An 11,120-nucleotide genomic window follows, 5' to 3' on the forward strand; every position below is an offset into this window, starting at 1 on the left:
TCAGGTATGTTCCGGGTATATTCCACAGGTACCCAACACTTTGGGTACCTCAGAGTACACCAGTGGATACAACAAAATACGCAAAATTCACTTCCCCTGCAATTGGGTACATATTGAGGTACCCTACACCCTTGAGGGATGCATAGAAGTACTCACCTGTGGCACCCTCTTTCATGATAATTCTTTTTAAAAGATCCCTAAAACCTTACTACTAGTTTACCACCATTTTCTACATGGTTCCACCAACCCTACTACATTAAATGAACCCCCCAATTAACACCAAAAAAAAAAATCACAGTGATCATTTAAATGTTGGGCAGTTGAATCACAATGATCATTTCTAGTGATGGGTCGTCATTTTGTCAATGTTCGGCAGTTGTTGGGGTTGCGCAGTGATTTGGTAACTGAAAACTCATAACGACAATGGATTGTAGTATGTTTTCATTGGATTTGACACTAAGAAACCATTAGTATGTAGGATCATTCATGTATGTATCAAGTATGTTAATAATTATTTTTATAAGTTTAAAACTTAAAATTCGAAGCCCACCCCCATGGCATTTAAACTTCAAAGTTAAAGCCCAAGGGGTGGTTGTATCCAATGGTGAAGAGCAAGGGGTTTTTCTCCATTAGGAAAGATTCAAGTTCATGACAGCTTTTCCTAGAGCCATGGGGACACCATGAGGTAGTGGTGGAACATTTGGTTGTGCTTAGAGGAATTATATTAAGTGATACACTGACCTGTGCACATAGAAGTGTATCAAAGCCCATACCCATGTCCTTCAAATAAAAAGCCCAAAGGGTTGGATCACTTGGTGAGAAATGAGGGGTTTTTAGCCAATGGGCAAGGTTCAATTCCAATGTTTAATGATTTTCCTAGAGCCACGTGGCCACTTTGAGACAGTGGTCAAACATGTGGTTGCACTCAATAATATTATATTAAAATCGTCTCATGACCCGTGAATACATAGGTAAATCAAAAATCCCAACGCCACATTCTTCAATCAAAAATTCATCAATTTGTGGTCTAATGGATTGAAGAAGTTGTTGTGACAATGGCCCAAGTTCAAACCCAGTGGCATGTTCCTCCCCTGCATGCGCCATGGGGTTTGCTCAATGTAGCTATCAATTATATTGAATATTCAATATTGTTGATGTAGCCTTCGGGCAGATTATTGTATAGCATTAGCAAGGTGCGAGTGAGCCCTAATCTTCACTTAAGTGTCTGAGAGTGGATCAAACTTATTTCCAGGTTTACCATCCATAATTAAACAGATTCTCATTTGAAAGAAAAATTTTGCAACATTATTATACTTTTAATATTTATATTTCTGGATCAGGGTTCACTATATCCTCTATCCCCAACTTACCTTGACATCTCCGAAATTTCTGGGGGGTGTATAGATGTACTGGATATGCATCCCCGTGTACCCACTTCTGCATGAACCAGAAACTTGATGTGACATAGATGCACATCCTACGTCTCCGACCATCGTTTGAATATTGCTTTTGACTTGAAAAACAACTGTTGCAAAGCTCTTGAGGAAAAAAAATCTCTCCAAAGCTAGCTTGCATGAAGCGCTGAAACGTTTCGGAGTTTCCGAAACGAGTACATTTAGAAACGTCACCTCCCAAAAATGGAAACATCGGCTGAAACGTCATCCAAAACGTCATATATGTTTATATATATAAAAATAAATTTATAAATAAGTGAATAACACATTATTTTGCAAGAGAAAAGGGAATAAGACCCATATATGACAATTTAGAAGGAAAACCAAGTCCATATTAACTCTCATAGATGATTACATAATGGTCGAGTTTTGGTCAAGTTTCAACCGAGTTTTGGAGTTTCGGGTACGGGTACATCCCAAAATGCCGGGTTCCTAGAAGTTCCATGCAACATAGCTCCAAAGCCCTCACAGGTAGAACTAAAAGTTGATATTCCCAAAAAGTATATATAATACCAACAAGTTGATGCAGTTGTACCTAGCAGTAAATTTTATCATGAAGTAGCATTACTTGCACTTCTAAAGTTATAAGACACACCTGCGTGCAATAAAATAAATATACTTGTTTGCATTTAACAAGATTTTATGAAGATTATTAGACCATTCTATAGATCATTTTTATATGTATAAAACAAATATCAACTTGGACCAAAATGAACCTTGTGAAAATGATACAGAAATCAACAAAGATCTGGAGTTTAGTATAACTGACAACCTTTTCAATTAAGTAGTAGATGGAATTTTCAAAATATGCAGTAACCATTTGCGCTCCTATCTTTCCTTGCCATTGTATTAAAAGCTTCTAATGAGCATATCATATGATGGGTATTTTTCCTAGTATGAAACAAATCAACCAGGCTTATAATCAGAGCCAGATATATCGGTAACATAACACCTGCAGAAAGTGGAAAAAAATTTAACATTGCTACGGATATTTTTGAACATTCTATGGGTACTTTTCCTAGTATGAAACACACCAACCAGGCTTATAAACTGGGCCAGGTATACAATCTGCAACATAACACCTGCAGAAAATGGAAAAAGTTTCAACATTGCTACGGATATATTGCTTAGGCTGCCATATTCAAGCACATGCGCCTTAACTTGTTTGCTGGGGTTCATACAAGTGAGAATCAAACCAATCAAAGATCTGCTCAGACTGTAAGCTAGTCATTTCATGGTAACCATAAGCAAGGTTCAGCTCCTCCTGAATATGGCCCTCCCATTCATTTTTTGCATCAGATATGACCTTCCTTCTTCTCAGAGGTTTCTGCCAAGAGATTGACCGCCCATCCCTTGTCATGTAGTTATTCTCGTTTATAATGCCTGTCTCTTTAAAAACTTCAAAAATTCTTATGGAAGTTCTCTCATCCAAACCTGGAATTCTATCTGATAAGAAAGTAGGTGTCAAGGGGAACTCAGGGCATTTAACCTCAGCAACATGAACACCTTTGCCTTTCAGCATTTCCATGGTCTCTGCAACCAATTCCATTCTCCTGACATCGTTGGGCATATGAACAAAAAGAGTGGGAGGATACTTGGTCTGGGCCTCCATCACTTTGAACATTCCTTCTGAGATCATGATCGTTAACGAGTAGAAGTGGAATTCAGTGGCCAAAGCAGAGATGAAATAGCCACCAGATGATGCTCCTAATGCCACCACAGGCAGTCCCAGCAGCTTCTTCTCTTTAAGCCACCATTTAAGAATTCTCTTCACTTTCTCCTTGTCCTTTAAAAAACTCCAACACTCCATAGAGCTCGAAATTGTGATAACAGCATATTGTCTTGCAAGAGCATGCAGCACAAGTAGTCTTTCCTCTGGTAGTCCGATGCAATTTAGACAATTTGGACTCCTGTCCCAAAAATTGACTGCCCTCCCATGGCAACCATGGGCGATAAACAGGACAGATTTAGCAGATTTGGGGATCTGCCAGATGACCTCTGACCCATTTATGTACTCCACAGTTGGAGAGAACTGCACCACATGCCTGATGCTGTTCCATGTCTCATCTAAGGATGGAGAAGAACGAGAATTCCCTCCTTTCGGTGACCACAACACAAACATGATTGCGGGGGCAAAAACCAGAGTTATCATACCAAATACAAGCAGATGCCGGCTCTGCAATCTGTGCCAAGATATGTCATGTCTACTCATTTCCCTCAACATTACGAATCGCACTACAATTTCTTAATTCTATCTGCACATGACGCAAGAAGAGAAACATCGCCGTTAATGATCGATAACACATTAAACCCAGATAGCATGATCAATAATTACAACAGCATTGTTTTTCTGAACAAGAAAAACAGTGCTGATGATTCCCCCTAGAAAATCAGAAAGACATGCAAAGACTATCAAGACCAACATTTTATGTAATATAAAGCAAATCCCAGAAATAAATTAATGGCAGAGTTGATGGAGGCTAAACAAGAGACAGGAAAGAAAACCATACCTGTGGCAAATAAACCTTAATATTAGCAAAATGCCAAAATGCATTCTGATTTTGGAATCAACTTATTTAATTGAAAACGGTGAAAGGTTCTGCACATTAAATTAAATTCCTGTTTTGGGAAAAAACAGAATATATGGTACAATTTATTAGCATACCTCACGTAGATGCATTCAGTTGGTCCTGGTTCCTGTTCTCCAAATCACAAACCCAATTTGGACTTCCATTCATGTAAACAAATATCAGTAAATTCTTCCCGTGTTCCCTTTCTTCAAACACGGAACTGGACTGAATGGTTGAGCTGCCTTCCACAAACAACCCACCTCAGATATGGTTCCCTCTCGGCATTCTCCACCTCTAACTCATGGAAAAATGAATCTTCAACGGAATTGATATCCCTACGTTTACATGCAACCTACTTGGTTGCGAAGCATGACTTCGTCTCCAAAGACTTTTTATGGGTGAACCAATTCATGGCCTGTCCTTGTACTTAACTATATAGATTTCCATTTCATACGAATAAGAAACAAATATTCATTACAGAACTTGGTGTGCACGCTCTATGAGAACTTTTGACCCTTTAGTAATGGTTTTCTCTACTCGTTGCATGCGGATTCTATAATTTGTAAAATCTACTTAGAGGAATTTTTAAAGTGACTTTCTATTAACCCAAAGGCTTTGATTAGAGTATGTAAAAGTATCTCATAGAGAGTATTGAATGTTGAGGGTAGGATGATATGGGAAATTTTTATATTTATAAAAAAATAGATTGGAAGTAATTAAATGAAATAAATAAGATTTTTGAAAAATATGAAGCAATTTGAAAATATAATATTGAGATTTAAATGAATGAATTCAAATTTGAAAATATAAGTTCCATTTCAGGATTATTTGTTTTTTTTAAATTTAAAAATATTATAAATGTATTTTTTAGGTAATAATTTATTTTATAAAATAAAATAATTTTTATAAGATAATCCAAATATGTGATATGTTTTTAATTGAGGAAATAATAAGAGGGTGGAGTTTATTGCTCTTTGGTTTCTATTGTAAATGGATATAAAGAAAAATATTAAAAAATTGTAAATTTTGGGAGATTTGAAGATGATGGTTGACTAGGGCACTCAAAGGGACTTCGATGAGCAATGTTAGTTTTGAGCTCATAGACATCAAACATGCCCTACAAGTTTTTGAATGGGTGTTTTTTAGCTATATACTATGTGAATTGAATGAAAATGTTGATGTTCTCTCCAAAGAGGCTTAGTCTCTACCAGTTGATTTAGTTGGTCTATATGAGTTCATTGATGGAGAGAAGGTGGAGTCCATGGAGACCCTCCTCTAACGATTGTTATTTAGGGTCTCTTGTTTTGATTATCTGTGTTGGGATTCTTATGTGTATTGTCGATTCTAGTCGTCAGAATTTTCATATTGTAAGCTTCAGTGTCTTTCAGCGATCTTTTTGTTTATGTAGGAGCGCACAATTGAAATTTTGAGTATAATTTGGTATGTGGTTTTGAAAAGTCCTGAAGCATAGACTCGAACATGTATATGTTATGTTTTTTAATATATAATATTTTTTCAAAGGAAAAAAAAAAACAAAAAAGATAATCCAAATATGTTAAAGAAAATTGTTGAATTATAACATTGTGGCCTACAAGATGGAATGGTTAAGGAATCACAATATGTGAGAGAGTAGAGCACTTGGAAATTTCATATCCACGAGAATGAGATTTAAATCAAATGATTAAGGCTCGAAAACACAAGAATAAGATTTGATCCATTGAATAGGTTTGAAAACACAAGTTGAGCCTAAATAATGTCTTGCTCCTACAGAAGAAAATAATATTTCTCTACAATTAACAATTCTCTTCATAGAAAGGGTTTTTATTTTAGATTAGATAATTCAAACATGCCAAGGAAGGTTGCAAAGATAGTTATATTTTGTTCATGCATGCTCTACTTAGCTCAAGTAATTTTATATGTTATAGTAATGGATTATTTTTAAATGTCCATTAGTAACTTGGTGACAATTGTGCTCTTCCCCATATTAATGGAGTGTGGTTAGCATACAACTCTCAAAAGATGCATATTGGCTAAGTAGTCATGATTGGGGGAGATCCACTCCACCAAATATTCCTAGAGCTTACACTAGGCCCTACCCACGAGGAGATTTGCTTGCACAAGTGAGATAACCAACAAGCAAAGACATGTCTTTGGGGAGTTGAACCTTAGTGGGGGTACAAAGCACCCTTATTTTTCCATTAAACCAACTTAGATCCATGTTAACTCTAGATCTACCAATTGCTTAGAGGGATCAAATCTCTTTTCACTCTAAAATAGGTTTGCACCTCAAGAGATTTGATCCCTGTCGGTGCTTGGTAGATCTAGAGTTAAGATGGATCTAAGTTGGTAGGAAAAAAATAAATATATAATATAAATACATATATACATGCATACACACATACATGCATGTGTGCATGCATGTACATACATACATACATACATACATACCTTCTTACATAAGAATATCATTGGCAAAAACATGGGTTGTCAAAACCTGGAGCCCAAAAACCGCCAACACTAAATTGACAAATTTACCTCAATTTTATTTTAATTATTAATTTATTTTTTATTTTATTTTTATTTTTATCTAATTTAAATGAGTCAAAATGTTTACATAACAGGACAGACCAAGACATTACAACATCTCTTCCATATTGGGTTGGAGAGCACCTCTTGGCACAACTAATACCTCATTGACTACTATGCCTCACGTTTTCTAAATAATTTGGAAGAGAATTGAAATATAACACTTGAAAACACTATAAACATGAAAATGAACTATAAGAATGTGTAAAAGGATAACTAGTTAGATCTTGTATTTCTAGACTTATGCAGTGGTTGGAACTTGCAAATCTTGTAAGATTACTTCATTTGGAATCTAAAAGGAAAAAGATAAGTTAGTCCTTACATATAATTTGCAAAGATAACAAGCCATGTGGACCAACCTTATGAATTTTTATCCTACAAGAATTGTGAAATCGCCCTAAGGATACAAAAGGCATTTAGGGCCAAAGCTCAACCATATACCATAAATCAATAAGTGAAATTCAATTATTGTTCTAATTGGATGGGAATTATTGGAGAAGAACAATCAATCGTCCTAAAAATTGAATAGCCATGTGAGAGAAGCGGGGAAGATCTCCATAAATATGAGAATCTTGAAATGGTATTCCAAATTAGCACATTTTGGGGGTAAATGATCTCTAAAGAGTACCATATGACAAAAGTTATGAATTAGTTAGTCTATAATTAGTATCTTGTTGAAATTAGTTAAGGCTTTAGCACTAGTTGTAACGTCCCCTAATAATAATAAAAATAATAAATAATAAATAATATAATATAATATTAAAATATAAGAAAATAAATGATAAGCAATAACGAAAAGATAATAATAGTAAATAAATAGTAAATAATGAAGAAAATATAATAATAATAAATAAATAAAATAACAAATAATAATACTAGAGTTCTAAATGATTTTCTTGATCGCCCTCGGCCCTGATCGCCCGATCGGCCCTGATCGGCCCTGATCGCCCTGTTCGCCCTCGGCCCTGATCGCCCTCGGCCCTGCCCTGATCCGCTTCTTCGCGTCCCTCAGGCTGCGCGCAAGTGATCTCTCTGCGGAAGGAAGATTGTTTTCTATCATGAGGTCGGCCGGTTCATTGAAGGATTAAGCAGTCCCGGATTGAGCTTGGCTGGCTGCTTGGGTCCATGGAGGTGCTGGGCACTCCCCAGGCGGCCCCTCCCCCCCCTCCGTCCTCATCAGCTGAGGCCTTCAATCGTCTCCTGGAAGGTCTCCCTAAGAAGAAGAATGTCGAAGCTGCGAAATTTGTCAAGAAACTGGACGATATTCCGGAGATCTCCCTCCCTCCGGAAACCCCGATCCAGGTAGCACTGTCTTTGTCCGAGAGAGCCCTTGTAGGCCAGTTCACCGGACTTTGGCCTTCTCCCAAATCCACAGAGAACTGGGTCAAAAGGAACTGGGCGTCGTTGATCCAAGAAAGTGTGACCTCTTACTTCCTGGGGAGAGGATTCTTCCTCTTCGAGTTTACCTCAAAGGACGACAAAGACCTGATCTTTCGAAACGGCCCCTACTTCATGGGCCCCGAGGGTCTGTATCTGAACAAATGGACTCCGGACTTCGATCCGGCAGTGGATGTACCCAAAGCTGTCCCAGTGTGGGTCAGGCTGCCAAATCTTCCAGTGCATTGTTGGAACTGGGACTTATTGATGCATATAGGAAATGCCCTAGGGAAATTTATAGATCGGGCAAACAACAAGGAACAATATGATTGTGCTAGGATATGCATGGAGGTGGATCTGGAGGAGGGACTTCCAGAGGCCATTAAAAGCAAGGTTGGAAGCTGGACTCACATGCAGAAACTAGACTATGAATAGCTGCCCTTTAAATGCCGGAAATGCCATGTTTATGGCCATTTTGCCAGAAGTTGTCCGTCCAATACTGAATCTGTGCAAGGGAAGGAGGACGGCTGGAATCAAGTCAAGCGAACAAAAAATTCTCACAAGACTCAGAAGGTGGGAGGATCCAATGGCAATCCTCATCAGGGCCCTGCTCCGCAGACCCAGCCCAAGACTGCCCTAGAAAACATGTTTGATCCCCTCGGTTCTCAACCAAAGGACACCCATGAAGTCGAGGCCCAGAAATCAGTCACTCCAGAGAAAGATGGTCATCCCAACCCTTCTAAGGATTCAGGCGTAGCAGAAAGCTCAAAAGGAACCCCAGAAGAAGTTGAGGATGAGGACCAAGAATCGGAAGACTGGAAGGACGAAGGAGAAATAGGAGACTCCCTAGCCTCTGTAAGGAGATCTACAAGAGGGCGCAAAACAGATCGGGAGAAAAGGGAGCATGAAACGTATAAGGACAAGTTGCAGGGCATCCAACCTACATTGGAGAAGTTGTTAGCAAAAAAACCAAAGATGGCTAGAAATCAGCATCAAGGATCCAAGGGAGCCCTCCGAAGCAAAGGTAAATAATGAAAATTATCTCCTGGAACTGCAGGGGTATGGGGAGAAAAATCAAAGAAGAGGCGATAAGAAACTTAATAAGAATAGAAGCCCCGGACATACTCCTCCTCCAGGAGACCAAGATGGAGGATTCGGGCCTCCTTCATTTAAGTAGAAAACTATGGAATAAGAGCAAAGCAGCTGCTGTCTCAGCCCGAGGAGCCTCTGGAGGGCTGGGATCTCTATGGAATGATAGCAAGTACTCGCTAATATCTGAAACTTCAACCACCCACTGGTTGATGTTGAAGATGCAACACTTAGACACTAAAGAAATATTTTGCCTCTTCAATGTTTATGTGCTGGTCAGTGCTGGAGAAAAAAAGTCTTGCTAGGATTCATTAAGAAATCAAGCGGATCTGGGCATTCTAGAAAATATCATCATTGCAGGAGACCTAAATCTCACGCTGCACTCTACAGAAAAGCGTGGAGGTACCATTGTGCGAGATCCGGCAAGGGAATGGGCAGAAGATCTTCTCCAAGATTGGGATCTGCTAGATATCAAGCCAGTTTCAGGTAAGTTCTCATGGTCAAACAAAAGAATAGGGCCTGGGCATATTGCAGCAAGACTAGATAGATTTTTTGTGCAAAGTTCCTTCCTCCAGCTTGGTTTAGATGCCAGCATGCATATCCTTCCCTGTAGCACCTCTGACCATAACCCCATCAAGTTGACCCTTCGAACCCTCTCGGATCTTGGCCCCATCCCCTTCAAATTCAGCCCTCTTTGGACCAAGGAACCCAGCTTTCTTCAGATTGTCAAGCATTGTTGGTCTCAGCCAGTCAATGGCTCTCCATTCTATATCTGGGAAGAGAAACTCAAAAGAGTGAAATCTACCCTAAAAAGCTGGGCCAAATCTCTTCCTAATCCATCCACTGAAAGGAAAAAGATCCAATGCATGCTAGATACCCACCATTAGATCTTGGAAGAGGCCCACATCTCTAAAGAAATTCTTGACAAAGAGGCCCATCTTCAACAGCAATATCACAAAGCCTGTCTGAACGAAGAGGAAGCCTGGAGGATCAAATCTCGCTGCCTTTGGCTCAAAGCAGGAGATAAAAACACCTCATACTTCCACAAGCAATCTCAAGCCAGGAAAAGCTTCAATCATATAGCAGAAATCAAAGAAGAAGCCGTGACCCACAAAGACTTTACAGACATCAAGCAGGCAGCCTTTCGCCATTTTCAAAATTTGTACAGCGAAGAGGTGAATGGCTCTCAGAATTCTTATTTGCTGGACGGGGTCCCCTCTTCAATCTCAGCTCAAATGAATCTCCAGCTAGAAGCCAAAGTCACCATGGAGGAGGTCAAAGCTGCTCTCTTTGCCATGGACCCTGATAAAGCTCCAGGACCTGACGGTTTCTCTGCCAGATTTCTTCAATCTTGCTGGCACATTGTGGGAAAAGATCTCCTCAAAATGATTCAAAAATCGCAAGATTTCCAGAAAATTGGAGGAAGCACAAACTCCTTGTTCCTTGCTCTTATACCTAAGGAGAAGGGCACCAATTCATTTAACAAGTTCCACCCCATCTCTCTTTGTAATATTGGCTACAAGATGATCACCAAAATCATTGCTAGCAGGCTGAAACACATCCTCCCTAAAATCATCCCTGAGAATCAAGGGAGCTTCATCCATGGAAGACAGCTGGTGGATAACTTCATCCTAGTCCAAGAGGCAATCCTTTCCAGTCACCAGCGCAAGGAAAGAGGTATGGTCATCAAACTGGATTTAGCAAATGCATTTGATCGTGTTAGACATAGCTTTCTGTTGAATGTTTTAAAAAAAATTGGATTCGGAGAGAGATTTATAAAATGGATTCGGGCTTGTATCTCAAAGTCATGGATAGCCCCTTTAATCAATGGCAGAGTTGCAGGGTTCTTTAATGATACAAGACGATTAAGGCAGGGCTGCCCCCTGTCTCCATTGCTGTTTGTGATCCAAGCATCAGTTCTCAGCTTCCACTTAAACAAAAAAATGTAAGATCAGGAGATTCCAGGGATTTGCATTGCAAGAGGAGTTCAGAACATAAACCATGCCCTGTTTGCAGACGATACACTGCTTCTCGGGGCTGCTTC

The 11,120-nt window shown here is 39.2% G+C and overlaps 1 protein-coding gene across 1 annotated transcript; it reads right to left on the reverse strand.

Annotated features, from left to right (window-relative positions):
* Positions 1-2,203: 2,203 nt before the first annotated feature.
* Positions 2,204-4,520, reverse strand: LOC149228747 (secretion-regulating guanine nucleotide exchange factor). The gene is made up of 2 exons (XM_089378354.1): positions 4,120-4,520; positions 2,204-3,709 (listed from the first exon to the last, which is right to left on the reverse strand). Exon 2 carries the CDS (start codon positions 3,676-3,678, stop codon positions 2,611-2,613), a length of 1,068 nt encoding a protein of 355 aa, XP_089234480.1. The 5' UTR covers positions 3,679-3,709; positions 4,120-4,520; the 3' UTR covers positions 2,204-2,610.
* Between the last annotated feature and the right edge of the window lie 6,600 nt (positions 4,521-11,120).

Source organism: Pinus tabuliformis, chromosome J (genome assembly GCF_031772625.1).
Source record: "Pinus tabuliformis cultivar Carrire ecotype Pingquan chromosome J, CPIR1, whole genome shotgun sequence".
In the NCBI taxonomy this organism is placed as follows: Eukaryota; Viridiplantae; Streptophyta; class Pinopsida; order Pinales; family Pinaceae; genus Pinus; species Pinus tabuliformis.